This window comes from Tachyglossus aculeatus, chromosome 17, assembly GCF_015852505.1.
Source record: "Tachyglossus aculeatus isolate mTacAcu1 chromosome 17, mTacAcu1.pri, whole genome shotgun sequence".
NCBI lineage: Eukaryota > Metazoa > Chordata > Mammalia > Monotremata > Tachyglossidae > Tachyglossus > Tachyglossus aculeatus.
Genome location: NC_052082.1, coordinates 58,887,152 through 58,912,203, shown reverse-complemented (window position 1 = coordinate 58,912,203; position 25,052 = coordinate 58,887,152). Strand labels below are relative to the sequence as shown.

The following is a 25,052-nucleotide window of genomic DNA, read 5'->3' as shown; positions in this document are numbered from 1 at the left end:
AGTTTGTTAAATGCCAGTCTTTTAGACTGTGAGCCCACTGTTGGGTAGGGACTGTCTCTATATGTTGCCAATTTGTACTTCCCAAGCGCTTAGTACAGTGCTCTGCACATAGTAAGCGCTCAATAAATATGATTGATGATGATGATGATGCATACTAAATGCCCAGCCCTGTATCTTGTTTAGATACAACTAAATCAGGTTGGACCCAGTCCGTCCCAGGTGGGGCATCCAGTCTCGCTACCCATTTTACAGAGGAGGGAACTGAGGCACAGAGGGACTTGCCCAAGACCATACAGCAGACAAGAGGCAGAGTCAGGATTAGAATCCAGGTCCTTCTGACTTGCATGGCCCGTGCTCTATCCACTAGGCCTTGCCGCTTCTCGGGTGAGTCCTGTCGACTAAGCAGGACTAGATCAGCTTGGGTCAGCCCCGCTAAAGGGCAGGAGACGGGTCTGGGATGCGAGCCAATGCCGCTTATCATGGCCACAGCTCCCGGGGGGAAGGGAAGGGCCGGTCAGGCACCTCCAAAGCCCTTTGCAGCGTGGCACAGTGGAAAGAGCCCGGGCTTTGGAGTCAGAGGTCATGGGTTCGAATCCCGCTCCACCACGTCTGCTGTGTGACCTTGTGCAAGTCACTTCACTTCTCTGAGCCTCATTTACCTCATCTGTAAAATGGGGATTAAGACTGTGAGCCCCACGTGGGACAAGCTGATCACCTTGTAGCCTCCCCAGCGCTTAGAACAGTGCTTTGCACATAGTAAGCGCTTAATAAATGCCATTATTATTATTCGCAAGCTTTCTTGCCCTCCAGGCGCTCCGAGCGCCCGCTTCACGGTGCCACCGGCCGCAGGGCAGGTCACCACCTGGGCCAAACCCACAACTCATCCGCTCTCCAGGACAGGGACACGGATGCCAATCCTGGGATTCCAGACCCGCCGCCCCGCCCCGACAGGCCCGCAGCTGGCTGGGGCCCCCGGGAAAGACCCCAAGGAGACCCCAGTGAAGACCAGTGTCTTAACTATTACTTAAGGTTTTCTTTTATTTAAAAGATCATTCACAAAATACCATATCCATAAATTTACTTTCTGTCGTGAAGCAGAATGGGTTGAGGGTTTGGGATTCCATTCTGGCATTTAAAAGCCAACCGGACTGATTCCGCGGTTAAGGGTGGACTTTTGTCCTTTCCCATTGTTTCTCCACATTGAGGATGGAAGTAGGTCATTCAAAAAGTATCAGTTTTGATTACAACCACATAATGCATGTCTCTCTTAAATTAAGTAGTGGTGTTACACAAATGGTTCTTATCTCCGAAGCAGAGTAGATGGGGAGGGACGGGGGTGGAGGACGGTGGGAGAAGAGGGAGGATGATGGAGGGAGGAGGCCGGAGGGTGAAGGAGGGAGGGAAGACAAGGACGTAGAGAGACGGATGACAGAGAGAGGACAGGGAAGGAAGGTTCGTGTGTGGCGGAGACACGGGTGTAACAGAGGAGACATCGGGAGCCCAGAGTGGAGAACTGACCCCCGAGGGCCAGTCGGGACCCATCCTCAGCTCTAGCCCCAGCAGGCCGGGGGGGGAAGCGGGAGAGGGAACGGACGAGGCGTTACAACAAGCCCTGCCGAGCCCAACCGTGAGCCCATTCCGCCAGCCAGCACCACAGCTGACAACTTCTTGTCACTGCCCGCCCCCCGCCCCTCTCGGCTGGCGGTGGGGCCCGGGGCCCGTTCTGAGCAGCGTGGGGTTCCTGCCACCCCCAAGACAACGGCAAACTCCAACCACAGACAGGTCCAGACATTTCCCACACGGACGGGCAAGAGTCGCCCCGCTCTCGTGGCCCCGAAACCCCGGGCTCCAAACCAAGACTGCAGCCTGCGCGACCAGGGGACGGGACAGGGAGGCGACCCACAGGGCTGTCGCAGTGTCTAGCGGTGCCAAGACCCCTCTGGCTGAGGTAGAGCCCTCCCCAGAGCCAGCTCCAGACCCAAGCAGGGTTTGCCACGGCAACCACCCATCTGGCTGGGGACCCAGACGGAAAACTCGCCCCAAAATTGCAGCAAGACCCCAGAGCGGAGGCGCTTCTGCTCCCTGCTCCCGGGCAGGGGACCTCGTTCCGCTCGGAGGATGGGAACGCTTCTCCAGGACCCTCTGGGGGCCCAACACCCAGAGCCCCGGGGAGAGTCTGAGGGCCCGGCCCAGAACCGACCCAGAGTCTGGTCCTCAGTCTAGCCCGTGTTTCCGGAGGAAAACCGGGAAAGCTGGGGGGCAGGGAGCAGCCCCTCTTCCCGGGGAAACTCCGGGCTGCTTTCGTCATCATCCACCTGCCTTCCAAAACCAGGCTGTGGGGAGAGTGAGGGGGAGGAAGAGGAGGAAGGGGGGTGGGGGGGGGAGGGAGGGGGGGAGCGTGAAAAAAAAAAACCAGCACAAAACAGGCACTAGATACAGCGAAGCCAAGAACGTACTAAAAACCACTTGTTAACAGCTGACATGCATTCACAAGCTCCGTGTTTTCAGTTTGGAGAAAGGAGGAGGAGGGTGAGGAGGAGGGAGGAGGGGGAGGAGGAGGACAGGGCCGGCTGCAGAGCTCTGGCGCTCAGTTCTCCCCTGGTCCCGGGGCCTCGGGCTCACTCCTGCTCCTTGTGGACCACCTCCTCCCTGGGCCGGGCGCCACCGAAGATGGCCGAGTTGGGGTTGGCGACTTGGTTCAGGGGGGTGGCGACTGTCCGAGGTTTCAGCTGGAGCCGGGGCCTCTGTGCCCGCTCCTCTGCGGAGACAGAGACCGGCGGGGGTCAGCGAGGGCAGAAGGGGAGAGGCAGAGCAGGGCCCCACCCCTCACCCCCGCCGGGATCCCAACCCCCGCGTCCCCTCCCCTCGCCAGGGGCACCAACCTTCTGTCGGTTCTCTAAAATCCATGGAGGAGCCGCGGAGAGGAGGCCCATCCCGGAAGCGGCTGCCCATCGGGGGGCCGCCCGGCCGCCGGTCTCCCGGGCGGCTTCCTCCGCCCCGGCCCCCGAGGAAGTCATCCTTGAAGCCTGTGGAGGGAGGAGGGCACAGGGTTGCCAAGAGCCAAGACCCCCCCCCGGGTCCTGCAGGGACGCACACGCCCTCACCGCACATACTGGCGAGGACATGACATGTTCTGGCACGTGAGCTGCTGGCCCGCAGTGCCCGCTGCCCAGAAGGCAGAGTCCCTGGGCTGCCAGGTGGGCCTATCGCCAAGGGGTGTGGGAGAATGGACACACGCAAACCAGCCCCGGGGTGCTCAGGGCACACCCGTGCCACGCCACCCGAGCTGGGGAGGCCACCGCTGGGGCCTGGGGAACACTGTGCCCACTTCCAGGCTGGGGGTCCGGATGGGCCAGCCCTGCCGAGTCTGCCTGCCCACGCCAGACCCGACTGACCACTCGGCTCCAGGAACACAGAGAGCCCGAGGGGTCCCCGGGGTTGGTCATGGCTCCCAGCTCTCCAACCCTGGTCTCTCTCGGGGCTGGGTGCTCCCGCGTATATGGGCCGTTATACCGCACCCTCCAACCAGGGATGAACACGGCCCCGCAGTAAGTCAAAATCCTCCCGCTGGCCATCTGACCAAGGACCCAGAAGTTTGGAGTTAAGGCCCGAGTCCACGCCACAACTCTGAGTCCCCTTCTCCCTCACAACCCTCAAACACAGACAAGTCCAATAGGCACATCTGGCCCCTTTGGGAAACCCGGGTCCTAGCCCACCACCTCTTGCCTGGCCTGCTGTGTGACGCTGGGCAGACCGCTTAGCCTCCGTGGGCTTCCGCTTCCTCCTCAGTAAGGCGGGGAGGCCAGCCCCCCTCCCTGGCTCTCGAAGATGCCGGGAGGAGAAGGACAGCGCGCCCAGCTTAAGGGGGCCGCCCCAAAATGCGGACTAACGGAAGGGATCCCTCGACAGGCAAGCCAGCGCCATGGAGCGCATTCCCTGACCCATCCGGGAGACCTGCGGGCAGAGCCCCAGGGCAGCGGGGCCACCCCCAAACAGTAGCCAGTGGCCGCACCGGCGCTAGCTTTGAGGAGACCTGTTGCGTGTTTCAAGCAGAGACTAGCTTATCCATAAAAGTACAGGTTTACTGACGATACTGTACTTTTATGGATAAGCTCATTTCTGATTGGCTTAGGCTTGTTTCTAAACACTGAACAAAGCCATTCGGTCACTTAGCACCAAAGCAGCAGTGGAGCTGGGCTCCAAAGAGTCTTCAGGCCCGGAAGTCCACCCCGTCCTGCTCCCCTCCACTTACCGGTACACAGATCTGACAGTTAAGAATCCACCACAGGTGGACGCTACCCAAAACCCGGGGCCAGGGGTGGGCACTGTGGCAGGATCACCCCGGGGAGGCTCCTTCCAAGTCCAGTCTGATTCCCAGGCCTTAACGCTGGGAGTCCCAGCCCGACTGGAACATGCTCACGAGTGGGGAGAGGGAAACGGGGGCCCAGCGTCTGAACCCGCGCAGGCGGTAACGTCGGAGAGAATAAATGTGGCTACTGGTACCGAAGTCGTCGCGGGAATCCCATCCTCCGCCGCCCCTGGAGTCTCGAGGGCCGCCCATCCCTGCCGGAAGGAAACCGAGATGGGGTTGAGAAGGAGTGAACGAACGACCACCTGTCCCGCCCTGGGGCCCCCGCCCCACCCCGCAGAACCGCCCAAGGCCTGCCATCCGTCCAGAAGAACGACCAGGAGGAAGCAGAGGCCAACAAAGCCCCAGGCTTTGCCCCGCAAGGTGAGGGGGATCGGAGGGAGTCTGACCGAGGGGTGCGAAAGATGGCCCAGGAGGCCCGCTAGTACCTCCCTCACCACCCGGACCTAAGTAGCTGGGATGGGGGCGGGGAGGCCTCGGAGAGTAGCCCAAGATCACCTCTGTCATCCGGTCCGCCTTTCCTGAAGCCAAAGCCTCCTTTATCTTGCTTTCTGCCCTCTGCAATATCCACTCGAAGGGCCCGGTCACCCAAGAGCTGGTTGGAAGAAAGGGGAGAGTCATGGATAAAATACTGCAAGTTCGATAACGCTTCAACTCGGAGGTGGGGGTTGGATTTGAATCGTCCAAGGCAGAAGGGGCAGGGTGGAGGGCACGGCCAGATAGGGCCCCAGCGCCCCTCTTCCTGGACCCCCCTGGGCTCCAGGCCGTTCACGCGTGGTCCCATCCCCACAGCCTAACCCAGCAGGACCCCCACGGAGGCACAACTCACCGCCCCGTCGTAGGTCAGAGCTTCCTTGAGGGACTCCACCTCATCGAATTCTACATAGCAGAACCCTGCGGCGGAGAGAGGCGCATGCTGACCACCAGCCCGGGGGCCACGGCACCCCCAAGGTGACCACCATTGCCGGGATCCACCAGCCAGAGGCTTCGGGCTGACCCCACTCCTGAAGAGAAACCTCTGCCTGCCATCACCCCAGCGGGTGGGACCTGTCTTCGACACCTGCACACACGATGCTTGCCCAACGGCTGGGTCTCTGGCTCCCACCTGGCTGCTTTCAGCTCGGGCCAGAGGGGAAACCGGTCCCGCTGCCGGGGCCAGAAGTCGACAAGAGGCCCGTCTGGCAACACCGATCCCCATGGCAGTCGGCCCCAGAGGGGACCGTGGACTCGGCCCCTGGTCAAGAGGGTCCAGGAGCGAGACCCCAGGGGAGGAACAAGTCTCCCTCCATCACTTCATCACTCACTGAAAGCAGCTGGATCTGGCAAAGTCGTGTCCTGGGAGCTCTGGTTCCTAGCGGAGGCAGGTAAGGGGCTCCGGAGCCTATCCTCTAGTCCCAGGCATGGTCCCACTCAACCAGGCCTGCCAGGCCACCGGAGAGCCCCAGGTTTCAGCCGGAGGGAAGCTGGGGGCCCCTCAGCACGTACCACGCGTTGCTGCTGCCGGCCACTCAGAACCACCGTGGACCGGTCCCCGACTCACCTTTGAACTTGTCCGTCTCTTTGTCTCTGACTAGCCGGACGCTCCGGACGCTGAGGTCCTTAAAGATGGCATCGATGTCTCCTTGGACGGTATTGAAGGGGAGGTTGCCGACGTAGGCGGTGTAGGGGGGCTCCGTAGGCAGCTCCTTCTGACTGCGCAACCCATGACCTCCGGCGCTCCCGCGGGACCTGAGGGGGCAGAGGGGGTTGGTGGGTTCCCTGGCTGCCCTGGGAGAAAGCTGGGCCTGCGCCTGGCCCTCTCCCTCCCCGAGATGGGTCGCTGTTTCAAGAGGCCCAGAGAGCCAACGGCCGTCCCAGATACCAGGTTCGAGACGCACGCTGCAACGGACCCCATTCCAATTGCACCAGCCTTTTTTACTTCCGAAGCGGGTCCCGGAGCCGGTCGAGGGAAACGCCCGGGTGAACCTCTTGCCCAAGATACATCCCGCCCTCGATCCCAGGGTCAGGGGCGTTCCATACCCAACCCCCACGAGGTTCCACCCCACAGCTGGCAGTTGCTGCCAACGCAAGCTCTGGGTCCAGGCGCAGAAGTGCCCTTGCGCTACCCAGAAGGACTCGACTCTCGCCCACCCAGGGGAAGAGCCTGATGGGCAATCACGCCTCTCTTCGGGGGGTCTGGGAGATTGGATGGAGAAGCCAAGGGGCACGGGCAGAGCAAAGCTCAGTTTGCAGGCGAAGCCTCGAGGCAGAACGCCCCCAAGGGCACGGCAGGATTGGAGAAAACCCCATTCCCAGGGCCAACGGTTCTATGCCCAGGGCAGGAAGTCGTTGCCCCTGCAGTCACTGCCAACAGTGACCCCGTGATCGCCACAAGGATGTCCACAACAGCATCTCAGCAACACTCCCTATCCAGCCGGCCTCATCACCAGCCTCCCCTTCGAGACCCTAAGCTTGAGGGCAGAGATCATGTCAACTAATTGTGCTGTATGCGACTCTCTCAAACGCTTAGTACAGTGCTCCCCATCCAAGAAGCACCACTGACTGGAGAGGTGAACCATCTGACAACCCCTCCCCCCAACCCCACCCATGGCCCCTGGCCCCTCACTCTGGTGCAGGGAGCCAGTGGGCAAAGAGCCCGAGCCAACCACCATTCCCACCCCCACCTACCCTCCTGGGAAAGAAAACCCCAGCCGGTCTCCTAGCTCCCCTGAGGGCAGAGCAGTCACCCCACTGCAGCCTTGGGGCATAGGACCACCACCCCCTAGGTTCAGGCCAGCCCCCCGAGTCACTGGTGACCATTTGCCTGCCTCACCCCCCGTCCCCCCGGGAGTTGGGGGGAGAAGAGAGAAGGCAGAGGGGTGCTGGCTGCAAAGGCGACTTCAGTGGCCTCATTTTGTTTTCCAGGCCCGTGCCCCACCCAACCTCCCCCCTTCGCCCCCAACACTGACTCACCCCAGGCCCCCAGCCAGAAGAGCTCACTGAGGAAATGGGTCCCCGAGGCGGCTCGATAAGCTAAGCCTTGGGGCATATGTCAGGCAAAGCCCTTCAAAGACACAGACAGAGCACTCTGGGAAAGGGTGACTACAGAACTGTGGGGACCTCAGGCACAGACAAGGCCGAGAAAAGGTAACAACCTACAAAGTCCCCAATTTTAATGCCAGTCACGGTCACCCGGCTGGCTTCACGGCCAAACCGCCCACTCCCGCTCCGCACTCCTTTACTGCTAACCTTCTTGCTGCCTCCATCTCACCTGCCTCGCCCATTTCCTGCCTCTGGCCTGATCTAATCCAACAATGACTCTCCCTGCCTTAAAAGCCTTATTGAAGGCACAGCTCCTCCAAGAAGCCTTCCCAGAATAATAAGCCCCACTTTTCCTCATCTCTTACTCCCTTCTGCATCACCCTGACTTGCTTCCTTTGCTCTTCCCCGCTCCCAGGCCCACTGCACTTTATGTCCACACCTGTCATTTTATTTATTTGAATTGACGTCCGTCTCCCCGCCTCTAGACTATGAATTATTTGTGGGCAGAGGATGTTGCTGTTTATTGTATTTTACTTTCCCAAGTGCTTAGTGCAGTGCTCTGTACACAGTAAGCGCTCGATATATACGACAATGAACGAACAAATGGAGGATGACTGGCAGATCCGGGGACCGCTAACGGCAGTATGCCGGCCGGCCGATTCGCCGGAAACGTCTCCTTTTCATTTGCTCCTCCGAGGGAATGGGAGGTAGGAGAGTCTAGAGAGAGATGTGTTACAGCCCATATCCTAGCAGAGCGTAAGGACGCTCAGAGGCCACTGGATGCTGCTGCCCTGGATTTTGGTGAAAGGTTTTTAAAGGGAAGACCGAAATAGAGCAGGCTCCGACCCCCGTCCTTGGGGAGGAGCGGGCAGCGGAGTCGAACCGTCTGCTGCAGACTCGGGGCCGTGGGGGGGCCGGGCCCGGAGTCTGCGCCGCACAGCGGGGAGCCCGCCCGCCCGCTGGTCCAGAGCCAGCCCTCCGAGTCTTGCAGGAGACGAGGGCATAGTGCCCCCCTCAGCTTCAAGGAGACTCTGCTGCATAGATGCTTTGAAAGATGGGCGGGCACAGGCGGCACGGGGCGGGGCGGAGGGCCCACCTCCCCCATTCTCTCCACTGCTTTCCTGCTTCTACACCCCCAGAGACGGGCTTGACCTTGTACGGTGTAAGTGCAAATTTTAGTAGCCAGTGAAGTTGAACCGGCCACAGGGTGCAAGTTCTGCTAGCTTTGGAAGAATCAGGTCGAGTCTCTCGATCCCGGCCAGCCCAGGAGACCTGGCTGGGTCGGATTGTGGGGCACGCCCCATCACACGCAAGGAATTCCCGGCCCGGCAAGATGAGCCTCACATGTCCACCCGGGCCAATGGCCCCACCCTGGAATCCACATCCCCATGACCGGAGGCTTCTTGAGGGGAGGAATCACAAGCTGTGCCTCCCTGTATAAACCCGACGCCGTGGGGGTATCTTTTCCCTCGCTTGGCACTTCAGCTTTCTGGAGGGGTTGGGGAGGATTTGGGGAGATGAACTCCCAATGGCTGTGAAGGCGGCATCTGGCACTTCACCTCAACTACCCATCATCAGTTCGGGGGGTTGGGAGCAGGAAGAAGCACTCGATGCCCCAGTTCCCCAACTCCTGTTTCACACCTACCAGTAACTTCTACGGGGACTTGTGTGGACCAATGGGCCTTGGATCATTTTGACAATTCACCTCCCCAACACTCCCCACATCCCGCAGGCACATGGGGCCGGGACAGGCTGTTTCCCAGCTCATCGGTCCCTGCATCTCTCTGCCCAGGGCCGCTTAGCTGGAGGCAAGTCCTGGAGGTCGGGGAGAGAGGGTGAAGGCCCTGAGTGGGAGAGAGCTGAAGCAGAGTGGTTGATTTTGTCTTTCAGGGGGTGGGGGAGGAAAAAACTTGCCAAATGAACCACCTAGCCCCGCCTTTTTATCTGGATGGATCAGCCGAAGACTAATTAATAATGGTATTTTAAAAACACTTCCTGTGTGCCAAGCCTTGCACTAAGTGCTGAGGAAGATAAGCAAATCAGGTTGCATACAGGCCCTGTCCCACATGGAGTCACACCATGCAGGAACAAGTATCGAACCCCCACTTAGATGAAGAAACACGCCCAGAGAAGTGAAATGACTTGCCCACGGTCCCACAGCAGACAAGTGTCGGAGTTAAGATTAGATTGCCTGTCTACTTGTTTTGTTGTCTGTCTCCCCCCTTCTAGACTGAGGCCGTTGTTGGGTAAGGATTGTCTCTGTTCCCAAATTGTACTTTCCAAGCGCTTAGTCCAGTGCTCTGCACACAGTAAGCGCTCAATAAATATGACAATCAATGAATGAATCAGAGGCCAGGTTCTCCAACTCAAAGGCCCAGGCACTTTCCACCAGGCTGTGCTGCTTCAGTGAGTCCGCTGAGCACCCATCCTAGGGCGAGTCCAGCAAGGGTCCACGTATGCGTGTGTGGTGGACGGTCCATTTGCTGCAGGATCTCGTTCCCTGTACTCGGCCCGTTCGCCGTCGATTCTTCGTCAGCAGGAGGGGTCCCTGACCCGGGGAGGTCCCCCCGACCCGGCCCTAGGGCCTCCCCGAAGAACCCACGGGGCAGCGTTCTGGGCTGAACCAACTCACCATACACGGCTGGAGGGTGCTGGCGGAACACCACTGTACGCCCGCCGCAGGAAGGTGCTGACCAGTTAACGGGGCCTTCTTTGGCCGATGGAGCCTATTTACGGAGCGTTGAGCTGTGATGGGCTCACGCGGTGCCCATAGTCTACTTTGACTGGCAGCTCCGTTCGTCTCCTGGGCATCTCCCTGGTTGGAGTGTTTGTGGGGCACAACCAAGACTCCCCTCAGCTCCCCGTGGATCTGGAACAGCAGGCTCCCTCCCTCCTGGTCCCAAACTAGAATGGTCGGGCCCCCGCTGCTTCCCAAGGTCACGGCTGCCAGAGGGTGAATCGTGGTGAAAGCAAGTTGCCCATGGCGTTCTAGTAAGAGTTCCAACAACTGGGAGACGTTTATTCCAACACAGTCTTTTTAAAGTTACGTCTCCTCCAAGAGCCCTTCCCTAACGAAGCCTTCATTTCCCCTACTCCCTTTCCCTTCTTCCTCACCAGTGCACTTGGATCTGTAACCTGTAAGCATCTGATGTTCACCCCATCCTCAGCCCCACAGCTCATATGGGCATCTCTGTAGTTTTAAAGTCCGTTTCCCCCTCTAGACTGTAACTCCTTATGGGGAGGGAACATGCCTACCATCTGTTGTATTGGACTCTCCCGAGAGTTTCGCACAACGCTCTGCACAGAATAAACGCTCGACAGATACCATCGATTATTTGAAGTTCGGGATCGGACTGTAAACTGCTGGAGGCCAGACGTCTGCTAGCGCTACCGTGCTCTCCCACGCCCTTGGTACAGAGCATTGTACTGATACCACTGACTGACCGATTGATTGGCGGGGGGATGAGAGATACATTTTAGCGTGGCTAGAGAAGCAGCGTGGCTCATTGGAAAGAGCATGGGTTTTGGAGTCAGAGGTCATGGGTTCAAATCCCGGCTCCGCCACGTCTGCTGTGTGACCTTGGGCAAGTCACTTAACTTCTCTAAGCCTCAGTTCCCTCATCTGTAAAATGGGGATTAAGACTGTGAGCCCCACGTGGGACAACTTGATCACCTTGTAACCCCCCAGCGCTTAGAACAGTGCTCTGCACATAGTAAGCACTTAACAAATGCCACCATTTTTTATTTTATTTATTTATTTTTTTAACTGATCCCTCCGGGCCTTCTGCCCGGTCGCCATTTTCGGGAAACCAGTCAGTCCAACATCCCACCTGCAGCAGCTGACCAACTGTGCACTGGGTTTCTGCAAGGGGTTGAGACTCACCTCCATGCGGGGAATCCTTCAGGGTGGTGGCAAGCCCAGAGTGTTAGAAGAGACCCCCCAAGAACCAGGATGGGAGACGATCACCTCCTCGAGACACCCCGTGGCCTTGGTGGGAGGAGCCCGGGCTCTAACGCCGGCCCCACCCTGCCGTACGCTTGGGCAACTCCCTTAACTTCTCGGGTCCTCAATTTCCTCATCTGACAAATGGGGACTAAACCCATTTAGAGGGACTAAACTAAACTCCCTCCCTGACTTTAAATTCCATGTGGGACAGGGTCTGCACTCGAGTGAAGCAGCATGGCCTGATGGAAAGAACAGGGGCCCACGAGTCAGAAAACATGGATTCTACTCCCAGCTCCATCATTTGTCTACTGTGTGACCTTAGGGAAATCACTTAACTTCTCTGCGCCTATTCTCTCATCTGCAAAATGGGGATTCAATACCTGCGTTCCCTCCTATCTACAATGTGAGCCCCTATGTGGCACCTGATTATCTTGTACCTACCTGGGTGCTTCGTACAGTGCTCAGCACAAAGAAAGAGCTTAACGGACACCACAATTATTATCTGAGTGCATTACACTGGGAAACAGCCTGGCCCAGTGGACAAAGCACCGGGCTGGGAGTCGGAAGGACCTGGGGTCTAATCCTGTCTCCGCGACCTTGGGCAAGTCACTTCATTTCTCTGCACCTCAGCTACCTCATGTGCACAATGAGGATTAAGACGGAGCCCCATGTGGGACCGGGGCAGGGTCCAACCTGATTAACTTGCATCTACCCCTTAGTGCTTAGAAGAGTACTTGACACAGAGTAAGCGCCTGACAAAAATCGTTATTAGTAGTAGTTTAGTTCTTTGCATGTGGGGTGTGCTTAAATATTACCGTGATGATGATTATTCGGCACCAATCTAGATGCAGGGGGGTGGGAGGGGTGGTGGAGAAGGATCTTCGGGCCAAGACCGTTATCTCGGGGCGTCTCCGCTTAAAGCGTCACGGCCTAATGGCTCGAGCCCGGGCCTGGGAGTAAGAAGGTCATGGGTTCTAATACCAGCTCCACCAATTGCCCACTGTGTGACCCTGGGCAAGCCCCTTCACTTCTCTGGACCTCAGTTCCCTCATCTGTAAAATGGGGATGGAGACTGTGTGCCCCATGGGGGACAGGGATCATGTGGGACAAAAATGTGGATAATGTGGGATATCCGTCCAACCTAATTATCTTGTATCTACGCTAGCGCTTAGAAGAGTGCGTGGCGTATAGTAAGCGTTGGACAAATGACGTAGTTATTATTACTATTATTGTTATAATTATGGTAAAGCCCCAAGTTCATTCATTCAATCAATCGTATTTATTGAGCGCTTACTGTGTGCGTAGCACTGTACTAAGCGCTTCGGAAGTACAAATCGGCAACATCTAGAGACGGTCCCTACCCCAACAACGGGCTCACAGTCTAGAAGGTGGGGGAGACGTACAAAAAAAACAAAACGAGTGTGAGGGTTGGCCGCTTGGTGGTGGCTGATTTGTACTTCCCCGGCGCTTAGTACAGTGCTCTGCACACATTCATTCATTCAATCGTATTTCCTCAGCGCTTACCGTGTGTAGAGCACTGAACTAAGCGCTGGGGAAGTACAAATCGGCAACATTTAGAGATGGTCCTCCCCAACAACGGGCTCACACAGTAAGCGCTCAATGCCTGTCCCGCCGTCGACCCCCGGCCCACGTCCTCCCCCGGCCCGAAATGCCCTCCCTCCGCACATCCGCCAAGCTAGCTCTCTTCCTCCCTTCAAAGCCCTACTGAGAGCTCACCTCCTCCAAGAGGCCTTCCTAGACTGAGCCCCCCTTTTCCTCTCCTCCTCCCCACCCCCCCACCCTACCTCCTTCACCTCCCCACACCACTTGTATATATTTGTACAGATTACTCTATTTTACCTGTACATATTTACTATTCTTTTTGTTAAGGATGTGCACAGAACCTGAAGCAGCGTGGCTCAATGGAAAGAGCACGGGCTTGGGAGTCAGAGGTCATGGGTCCTAATGCCGGCTCCGCCACATGTCCGCTATGTGACCTAGGGCAAATCACTTAACTTCTCTGAGCCTCAGTTCCCTCATCTGTAAAATGGGGATGAAGACTGTGAGCCCGTTGTTGGGTAGGGACTGTCTGTATATGTTGCCGACTTGCACTTCCCAAGCGCTTAGTACAGTGCTCTGCACACAGTACGCGCTTGATAAATACGACTGAATGAATGAAATGACAACCTGATCACCTTGTATCCCCCCCAGTGCTTAGAACAGAGCTTTGCACATAGTAAGCGCTTAACAAATGCACTCTTTATTATTTTATTACTATTATTATAGAGCTATAACTCTTATTTATTCTGATGGCTGTGACACCTATGTGTTTTGTTTTGAGGTCTATCTCCCCCTTCTAGACTGTGACCCCGTTGTTGGGTAGGGACCGTCTCTATCTGTTGTCCAATTGGACTTTCCCCAGCATTTAGTCCAGTGCTCTGCGCACAGTACGCGCTCAATCAACACGACTGAATGAATGAATATTCCCCCATCTAGACTGCGAGCCCATTGTGGCGTCGGGACCGTCTCTCTCTGTGGCCCAACTGGACTTTCCCAAGCGCTTAGAGCAGTGCTCTGCGCACAGTAAGTGCTCAATAAATACGACTGAATGAATGAATATTCCCCTATCTAGACTGTGAGCCCTTTGTGGGTTAGGGATCATCTCTGTTACCTAACTGTACTTCCCCAGGACTTAGTGCAGTGCTCTGCACACAATAAGCGCTCAATCAATACGATTAAATGAATGAATAGTCCCCCTTCTGGACTGCGAACCCGTTGTTGGGTAGGGACCATCTCTGTGTGTTGCCAACTTGTACTTCCCAAGCGCTTAGTACAGTGCTCTGCACACAGTAAGCGCTAATAAATACAATTGACTGACTTTCCCCAGTGCTTAGTGCAGTGCTCTGCGTACAATAAGCGCTCAACAAATGTGATTGAATGTACAGTCCCCTTTCTTGGCTGCGAGCCCGTTGTGGGGTCGGGCCCGTCTCTCTCTGTGGCCCGATTGGACTTTCCCCAGCACTTAGTCCAGCGTTCTGCGCACAGCAAGCGCTCAATAAAGCACTTAGTGCAGTGCTCAGCACTAAGTGCTCAATAAATGATTGAATGAATGACTATTCCCGCTTCTAGACTGCGAGCCCGTTGTGGGGTTGGGACCTGTATATATGCATATCATCTATATATGTATGTATTTCACCTGTATATATGTTTGTACATATTTATTAATCTATTTATTTACTTTACTTGTACATATTTATTCCATTCATTTTATTTTGTTAATATGTTTTGTTTGGTTGTCTGTCTCCCCATTCTAGACTGTGGGCCCGCTGTTGGGTAGGGACCGTCTCTAGATGTTGCCAACTTGGACTTCCCAAGCGCTTAGTACAATGTTCTGCACACAGTAAGCGCTCAATCAATACGACAATGAATGAATGACCGTGTCTCTCTGTGCCCCAAGTGGACTTTCCCCAGCGCTTAGTGCAGGGCTCTGTGCGCAACCAGGACGACTGAGTGCAGAACGAGGCCTGAGTGAGGGGTGCGATGGGATTTAGAGAAGCAGCGTGGCTCAGTAGAAAGAGTCCAGGCTTTGGAGTCAGAGGTCATGGGTTCAAATCCCGACTCCCCACTTGTCAGCTGTGTGACCTTGGGCAAGTCTCACTTCACTTCTCTGTGCCTCAGTTCCCTCATCTGTAAAATGGGATAAGACTGTGAGTCCCCCGTGGGACAACCTGATCACTTTGTAACCTCCCCAAGGCTTAGAACAGTGCCTTGCACAAAGCAAGTGCTTAATAAATGCCATCATCATTATTATTATTATTCTCTGGGCCTCACTTTCCTCATCGGTAAAATGGGGATTAAGATTGTGAGTCCCCCATGGGACGACATGATCACTCTGCAACCTCCCCAGCGCTTAGAACAGTGCTTTGCACATAGTAAGTGCTTAATAAATGCCATCATTATTATTCTTCTCTGGGCCTCAGTTCCCTCGCGCTTAGAAGAGTGCTTTGCACATAGTAAGTGCTTAATAAATGCCATCATTGTTATTATTCTCTGGGCCTCAGTTCCCTCGTGCTTAGAACAGTGCTTTGCACATAGTAAGCGCTTAATAAATGCCATCATTGTTATTATTCTCTGGGCCTCAGTTCCCTCATCTGTAAAATGGGGATTAAGATTGTGAGGCCCCCGTGGGACGACCTGATCACCTTGCAACCTCCCCAGCGCTTAGAACAGTGCTTTGCACATAGTGATCGCTTAATAAATGCCATCATTATCATTATTCCCTGGGCCTCACTTCCCTCATCTGTAAAATGGGGATTAAGACTGTGAGTCCCCCGTGGGACAACCTGATCACTTTGCAGTGATTAGTGCTTTGCACATGGTAAGCGCTTAATAAATGCCATTATCATTATTACTATTATTCTCTGGGCCTCACTTCCCTCATCTGTAAAATGGGGATTAAGGCTCGAAGTCCCCCGTGGGACAACCTGATCACTTTGCAGTGATCAGTGCTTTGCACATGGTAAGCGCTTAATAACTGCCATTATCATTATCATTCGCTGGGCCTCACTTCCCAGGGATTAAGGCTCGAAGTCCCCCGTGGGACGACCTGATCACTCTGCAGTGATCACTGCTTTGCACATGGTAAGCGCTTAATAATTGCCATTATCATTATCATTCTCTGGGCCTCACTTCCCTCATCTGTAAAATGGGGATTAAGACTGTGAGCCCCCCCATGGGACGACCTGATCACTTCGCAGTGATCAGTGTTTTGCACATGGTAAGCGCTTAATACCATTATCATTATTATTCTCTGGGCCTCACTTCCCTCATCCATAAAATGGGTATTAAGATTGTGAGTCCCCCATGGGCCGACCTGCTCACTTTGCAACCTCCCCAGCGCTTAGAACAGTGTTGGCACATAGTGAGCGCTTAATAAATGCCATCATTATCATTATTCCCTGGGTCTCACTTCCCTCATCTGTAAAATGGGGATCAAGACTGTGAGCCCCCCGTGGGACGACCTGATCACTTAGCAGTGATCAGTGCTTTGCACATGGTAAGCGATTAATAACTGCCATTATCATTCGCTGGGCCTCACTTCCCTCATCTGTAAAATGGGGATTAAGACTGTGAGTCCCCCGTGGGACCTGATCACTTTGCAACCTCCCCAGCGTTTAGAACGGTGCTTTACACATAGTAAGCGCTTAAGTGCCATCATTATCATTATTCCCCGGGCCTCACTTCCGTTATCTGTTAAATGGGGATTAAGATTGTGCACCCCCGTGGGATGACCTGAACCCTTTGCAGTGATCAGTGCTTTGCACATGGTAAGTGCTTAATAAATGCCATCATCATTATTATTCTCTGGGCCTCACTTCCCTCATCTGTAAAATGGGGATTAAGACTGTGAGCCCCCGGTGGGACGACCTGATCACTTTGCAGTGATCACTGCTTTGCACATGGTAAGCGCTCAATAATTGCCATTATCATTATCATTCTCTGGGCCTCACTTCCCTCATCTGTAAAATGGGGATTAAGACTGTGAGCCCCCCCATGGGACGACCTGATCACTTCGCAGTGATCAGTGTTTTGCACATGGTAAGCGCTTAATACCATTATCATTATTATTCTCTGGGCCTCACTTCCCTCATCCATAAAATGGGTATTAAGATTGTGAGTCCCCCATGGGCCGACCTGCTCACTTTGCAACCTCCCCAGTGCTTAGAACAGTGTTGGCACATAGTGAGCGCTTAATAAATGCCATCATTATCATTATTCCCTGGGTCTCACTTCCCTCATCTGTAAAATGGGGATCAAGACTGTGAGCCCCGTGGGATGACCTGATCACTTTGCAGTGATCAATGCTTTGCACATGGTAAGCGCTTAATAAATACCATTATCATTATTATTATTATTCTCTGGGCCTCACTTCCCTCATCGGTAAAATGGGGATTAAGACTGTGAGTCCCCCGTGGGACGACCTGATCACTTTGCAGTGATCAGTGCTTTGCACATGGTAAGCGCTTAATAACTGCCATTATCATTCTCTGGGCCTCACTTCCCTCATCGGTAAAATGGGGATTAAGACTGTGAGTCCCCCGTGGGACGACCTGATCACCTTGCAACCTCCCCAGCGTTTAGAATGGTGCTTTGCACATAGTAAGCGCTTAATAAGTGCCATCATTATCATTATTCCCTGGGCCTCACTTCCGTTATCTGTTAAATGGGGATTAAGATTGTGCACCCCCGTGGGATGACCTGATCCCTTTGCAGTGATCAGTGCTTTGCACATGGTAAGCACTTAATAAATGCCATCATCATTATTATTCTCTGGGCCTCACTTCCCTCATCTGTAAAATGGGGATTAAGACTGTGAGCCCCCGGTGGGACGACCTGATCACTTTGCAGTGATCACTGCTTTGCACATGGTAAGCGCTCAATAATTGCCATTATCATTATCATTCTCTGGGCCTCACTTCCCTCATCTGTAAAATGGGGATTAAGACTGTGAGCTCCCCCGTGGGACGACCTGATCACTTTGCAGTGATCAGTGCTTTGCACATGGTAAGCGCTTAATAAATGCCATTATCATTATTTTTCTCTGGGCCTCACTTCCCTCATCGATAAAACGGGTATTAAGATTGTGAGTCCGCCATGGGCCGACCTACTCACTTTGCAACCTCCCCAGCGCTTAGAACAGTGCTTGGCACATAGTGAGCGCTTAATAAATACCATCATTATCATTATTCCCTGGGCCTCACTTCCCTCATCTGTAAAATGGGGATTAAGACTGTGAGCCCCCCGTGGGACCACCTGATCACTTTGCAGTAATCAGTGCTTTGCACATGGTAAGCGCTTAATAAATGCCATTATCATTATTATTCCCTAGGCCTCAATTCCCTCATCTGTAAAATGGGGATGAAGACTGTGAGCCCCCCGTGGGACGACCTGATCACTTTGCAGTGACCAACGCTTTGCACATAGTAAGCGCTTAATAAATGCCATTACCATAATTATTCTCTGGGCCTCACTTCCCTCCTCTGTAAAATGGGGATTAAGACTGTGAGCCCCCCGTGGGCCGACCTTCCTCCCTCTCCCCCTCGCCCCCCTCTCCATCCCCCCCATCTTACCTCCCTCCCTTCCCCCCAGCACCTGTATATACATACATATGCTTGTACATATTTATCACTCTATTTATCGATTTATCTTACTTGTACATATCTATTCTATTTATTTTATTTTGTTAGCATGTCTGGTTTTATTCTCTGTCCCCCCTTCTAGACTGTGAGCCCACTATTGGGTAGGGACTGTCTCTACATGTTGCCAACTTGGACATCCCAAGCGCTTAGTCCAGTGCCCTGCACACAGTAAGCGCTCAATAAATACGATTGATGATGATGATGTTGGGTGGGGACTGTCTCTATGTGTTGCCGATTTGGACTTCCCAAGCGTTTACTACAGGCTCTGCACACAATAAGCGCTCAATAAATACGACTGATGATGTTGGGTGGGGACTATCTCTATGTGTTGCCGATTTGGACTTCCCAAGCGCTTAGTCCAGTGCTCTGCACACAGTCAGCGCTCAATAAATACGACTGACTGATTGACCTGATCCCTTTGCAACCTCCCCAGCGCTCAGAACGGTGCTTTGCACATAGTAAGCGCCTAATAAATAGCATCATTATTATTACATTGGAGAAGCAGCGTGGCTCAGTGGAAAGATCACGGGCTTTGGAGTCAGAGGTCATGGGTTCGAATCCCGGCTCCACCACATCTCTGCTGTGTGACCTTGGGCAAGTCACTTAACTTCTCTGAGCCTCAGTTACCTCATCTGTAAAATGGGGATTAAAACTGTGAGCCCCACGTGGGACAACCTGATCACTTTGTACCCCCCCAGCGCTTAGAACAGTGCTTTGCACATAGTAAGCGCTTAACAAATGCCAACATTATTATTATTATTATTATTATTACATTATTGTTATTTGCGGGGCGGACACGTGCGGGCCCCCCGAGGGGAGGGAAGGAAGGTAGGCCTCGGCGGCCTAACCGTCACGGCCCCCCGCCATTTCCCGCCGCCCCCTCCCCTCACACCTCCTCCTCCCCACACGACACCCCCACACAACACACACCCCTACACACACATTATACACACACATACACACACCCCGCCGGTCCCCCGTTCCCCTCAGCCGCCCCCCGCGTCCATTCCGGTCCTTTCCTCACCCCCTGCCGCCGCCGAAGCTGCTGTAGGCCCGATCGTCGTAGGTGTCGAAGTCCGCCATTTGCCGTCTCCGCTCTGAGAGGAACCAGGCCGAGCGCCCGAGGACCCCCGCAATATAAGGCGGGGCTGCCCGGCGCCGCGCCTGATCGCGCCGGCCCGCGAGGGCGCGTGCGCACTCCCTCCCCGCGCGCCGGCCCGCATGCGCACTCCCGCCCCGCCGCGCCCGCGCGCCCGCCCGCATGCGCACTCCCCCCCCCCCTCCCCGCCCGCGCATGCGCCCTCCCCCGGCGCCGCGTTTGTTACGGAGCCGCTGGGCGCGCGCCGCCCTGTCAATCAAACCCTCGCACTGACCCAACCCAGGGGCGCCTTTTCTTCATTCAGTCGTAATAATACCGGCGGTAATAATCGTAATAATGGCATTTGTTAGAGGAGCAGCGTGCCTCAGTGTCAGAGGTCGTGGGTTCAAATCCCGGCCCCGCCAATTGTCAGCTGGGTGACTTTGGGCAAGTCACTTCACTGCTCTGGGCCTTAGTTCCCTCATCTGTCAAATGGGGATGAAGACTGTGAGCCCCCCTGTGGGACAATTTGATCACCTTGTAACCTCCCCAGCGCTTAGAACAGTGCTTTGCACGTAGTAAGCGCTTAATAAATGCTATCATGATTATTTGGGCAAGTCACTTCACTTCTCTGGGCCTCAATTACCTCATCTGTAAAATGGGGATGAAGACTGAACCGACGTGGGACAATCTGATCACCTTGTAACCTCCGCAGCGCTTAGAACAGTGCTTTGCACGTAGTAAGCGCTTAATAAATGCTATCATGATTATTTGGGCAAGTCACTTCACTTCTCTGGGCCTCAGTTCCCTCATCTGTAAAATGGGGATTAAGACTGTCAGCCCCTGATCACTTTGTATTCCCCCCAGTGCTTACAGCAGTACTTCGCACATAGTAAGCGCTTAACAAATGCCATTGTTATTATTATTATTCATTCTTCTAGACTGTGAGCTCACTGTTGGGTAGGGACCGTCTCTATATGTTGCCAACTTACTATATGCCAGTGTGGCTCAGTGGAAAGAGCCCGGGCTTTGGAGTCAGAGGTCATGGGTTCAAATCCCAGCTCTGCCACTTGTCAGCTGTGTGACTTTAGGCAAGTCACTTCACTTCTCTGGGCCTTAGTTACCTCATCTGTCAAATGGGGATTAAGACTGTGAGCCCTGAGTGGGACAACCTGTTCACCTTGTATCCCCCCAGAGTTTAGAACAGTGCTTGGCACCTAGTAAGTGCTTAACAAATACCATTATTATTATTATTATTATTATTATTATTATTATTATTACCTTGGGACAACCTGGTCACCTTGTAACCTCCCCAGTGCTTAGAACAGTGCTTGGCACATAGTAAGTGCTTAATAAATGCCATCATTATTATTATTATATCAATCGTATTTATTGAGTGCTTACTGTGTGCAAAGCATTGTACTAAGCGCTTGGGAAGCACAAGTTGGCAACATATAGAGACGGTACCTACCCAACAGTGGGCTCACAGTCTAGAAGGGGGAGACAGAGAACAAAATCAATCAATCAATCAATCGTATTTATTGAGCACTTACTGTGTGCAGAGCACTGTAGTAAGCGCTTGGGAAGTACAAGTTGGCAACATATAGAGACGGTCCCTACCCAACAGTGGGCTCACAGTCTAGAAGGGGGAGATAGAGAACAAAACCAAACATATTAACAAAATAAAATAAATAGAATAGATATGTACAAGTAAGATAAATAAATAAATAAATAGAGTAATAAATATGTACAAATATCTATACATATATACAGGTGCTGTGGGGAAGGGAAGAAAAACCAAACATATTAACAAAATAAAATAAATAATAATAATAATAACAGTAATAGATATAGAATAGAATGGATATGTACAAGTAAAATAAAATAAATCAATAAATAGAGTAATAAATATGTACAAACATATATACATATATACAGGTGCCCTGGGGAAGGGAAGGAGGTAAGGTGGGGGAGATGGAGAGGGGGACTCTGGGGTAAATGTAATGCAGCCAGGTCAGACACGGCTCCTTACCACATAGGGCTCACGGTCTAAGGGGAATCAATCAATCAATCAATCAATCAATCAATCAATCGTATTTATTGAGCGCTTACTGTGTGCAGAGCACTGGACTAAACGCTTGGGAAGTACAAGTTGGCAACATATAGAGACGGTCCCTACCCACCAGTGGGCTCACAGTCTAAAAGGGGGAGACGGAGAACAAAACCAAACATACTAACAAAATAAAATAAATAGGATATGTACAAGTAAAATAAATAAATAAATAAATAGAGTAATAAATATGTACAAACATCTATACATGTATACAGGTGCTGTGGGGAAGGGAAGGAGGTAGGATGGGGGGATGGAGAGGGGGACGAGGGGGAGAGGAAGGAAGGGGCTCAGTCTGGGAAGGCCTCCTGGAGGAGGTGAGCTCTCAGTAGGGCCTTGAAAGGAGAACAGTGAAGTCTAATGGTGAGAGCCCGGGCCTGGGAGACAGAAGGACCTGGGTTCTAATCCTGGCTCCACCACTCATCTGCTGCCTGACCCTGGGCAAGTCACTTCACTTCTCTGTGCCTCAGCATCTGTGAAACGGGGATTAAGCCGGTGAGTCCCGTGTGGGACATGGACTGCGCCCAACCTGATTAATCAATCAATCAATCGTATTTATTGAGCACTTACTGTGTGCAGAGCACTGTACTAAGCACTTGGGAAGTACAAGTTGGCAACATATAGAGACGGTCCCTACCCAACAGTGGGCTCACAGTCTAAAAGGGGGAGACAGAGAACAAAACCAAACATACTAACAAAATAAAACAAATAGAATAGATATGTACAGTAAAGCTGGATGCACATCATTAAGAAAATAAATAGAATAGTAAATTCTTTCATTCAATCGTATTTATTGAGCACTTACTGTGTACAGAGCACTGTACTAAGTGCTTGGGAAGCACTTGATTAGCTTCTATCTACCCCTGGGCTCAAAACAGTACCTACCAGTCAGCTAGTCAATAGTATTTATTGAGCGCTTACTGTGTGCAGAGCACTGTACTAAGCGCTGGGGAAGTCCAAGTTGGCAACATATAGAGACAGTCCCTACCCAACAGTGGGCTCACAGTCTAAAAGGGGGAGACAGAGAACAAAACCAAACATACTAACAAAATAAAATAAATAGAATAGATATGTACAGTAAGGCTAGATGCACATCATTAAGAAAATAAATAGAATAGTAAATTCATTCATTCAATAGTATTTATTGAGCACTCACTGTGTACAGAGCACTGTACTAAGCGCTTGGGAAGCACTTGATTAGTTTCTATCTACCCCTGGGCTCAAAACGGTACCTACCAGTCAGCCAGTCAATAGTATTTACTGAGCGCTTACTGTGTGCAGAGCACTGTACTAAGCACTTAGGAGGCCTTCCCAGACTGAGCCCCCTCCTTCCCCTCCCAACAGCACCTGTATATATGTATATATGTTTGTATGTATTTATTACTCTATTTATTTTATTTGTACATATTCTAGTTATTTTATTTTGTGAATATGTTTTGTTTTGTTGTCTGTCTCCCCCTTCTAGACTGTGAGCCCACTGTTGGGTAGGGACTGTCTCTATATGTTGCCAACTTGGACTTCCCAAGCGCTTAGTACAGTGCTCTGCACACAGTAAGCGCTCAATAAATACAGTTGATTGATATTTATTTATTTATTTTATTTGTACATATTTATTCTATTTATTTTATTTTGTGAATATGCTTTGTTTTGTTCTCTGTCTCCCCCTTCTAAACTGTGAGCCCACTGTTGGGTAGGGACTGTCTCTATATGTTGCCAACTTGTACTTCCCAAGCACTTAGTACAGTGCTCTGCACACAGAAAGCGCTCAATAAATACAATTGATTGATATTTATTTATTTATTTATTTTATTTGTACATATTTATTCTATTTATTTTATTTTGTGAATAAGTTTTGTTTTGTTCTCTGTCTCCCCCTTCTAGACTGTGAGCCCACTGTTGGGTAGGGACTGTCTCTATATGTTGCCAACTTGTACTTCCCAAGCACTTAGTACAGTGCTCTGCACACAGAAAGTGCTCAATAAATACAATTGATTGATATTTATTTATTTATTTATTTTGTACATATTTATTCTATTTATTTTATGTTGTGAATATGTTTTGTTTTGTTCTCTCTCTCCCCCTTCTAGACTGTGAGCCCACTGTTGGGTAAGGACTGTCTCTATATGTTGCCAACTTGGACTTACAAGCAAGCACTTAGTACAGTGCTCTGCACACAGTAAGTGCTCCATAAATACGATTGAATGAATGAATGAGAGTACAATGTAACAGACACATTCCTTACCTACAGAGAGCTTACAGTCTAGAGGAGGAGACGGCATTAATATAAATAAAATTAGTTATATACTTAAGTGCTTTGGGGCTGGGAAGTGGGGATAATAATAATAATAATAATGGCATTTATTAAGTGCTTACTATATGCAAAGCACTGTGTCAAGCACTGTTCTAAGCACTGTGGGGATGAATTAAAGGGAACAAGTCAGGGTGACGCAGAAGGGAATGGAAGAAAAGGAAAAGAGGGCTTAGTCTCTGTGCCAGGCACATAGTAAGGGCTTAACAAATACCATTAAAAATCAAACAAACGAAAACAGGTGCTGAATCCCCAATTTACAGATGAGGTAACTGAGGCATGGAGAAGTTGAGTGATTCGCCGCACACACCAACAACTAGAGACCCAGGGAGGGTTCACCGGACTTGCTGGATACCCACGGTGCTCCTTTCATCAGAATAATAATAATAATAATGATGGCATTTGTTAAGCGCTTACTATGTGCAAAGCACTGTTCTAAGCGCTGGGGAGGGGAAACAAGGTAATGAGGTTGTCCCATGTGGGGCTCACAGTCTTAATCCCCATTTTACAGATGAGGTAACTGGGGCTCAGAGAAGTTAAGTGACTTACCCAAGGTCACACAGCAGACATGTGGCGGAGCCGGGATTCGAACCTATGATCTCTGACTCCAAAGCCCGGGCTCTTTCCACTGAGCCACGCTGCTTCTCAGAAATCTTCCCTGTTGATGGTCCGGCCCCGGCATGCCGAGATGGGACTAGAACTCAGGTGTCCCGATTCCCAGAGCTGGGCTCTCTCCACCTCAATCCGGGCAAGGCTCGCCCCAGGCCCGGGCTGGGGGTGGTAAGAAACAGAAGAAAAGTTGATTTGCCCCGCGGATTGATAGATGCATTTCCCAACAATTTTTATGTGTTTGTCTTTCTCACTAATTTGTAATTAGAGAAGCAGTGTGGCTTTAGTGATTAGAGCGCAGGCCTGGGAGCTAAAAGAATCTGCCTTCTGACTTGGACTTCGGACAAGTCACTTCACTTCTCTGTACCTCAGTTCCCTCATCTGTAAAATGGGGATTAAGACTGTGAGCCCC

The 25,052-nt window shown here is 52.4% G+C and overlaps 1 protein-coding gene across 1 annotated transcript; it reads right to left on the bottom strand.

The window, feature by feature from the left end:
* Positions 1–1,013: 1,013 nt before the first annotated feature.
* EIF4H (eukaryotic translation initiation factor 4H) lies at positions 1,014–19,706 on the bottom strand. The gene is made up of 7 exons (XM_038759478.1): positions 19,560–19,706; positions 5,910–6,097; positions 5,199–5,263; positions 4,868–4,964; positions 4,504–4,563; positions 2,883–3,026; positions 1,014–2,758 (listed from the first exon to the last, which is right to left on the bottom strand). Exons 1-7 carry the CDS (start codon positions 19,616–19,618, stop codon positions 2,619–2,621), a joined length of 753 nt encoding a protein of 250 aa, XP_038615406.1. The 5' UTR covers positions 19,619–19,706; the 3' UTR covers positions 1,014–2,618.
* Positions 19,707–25,052: the final 5,346 nt, after the last annotated feature.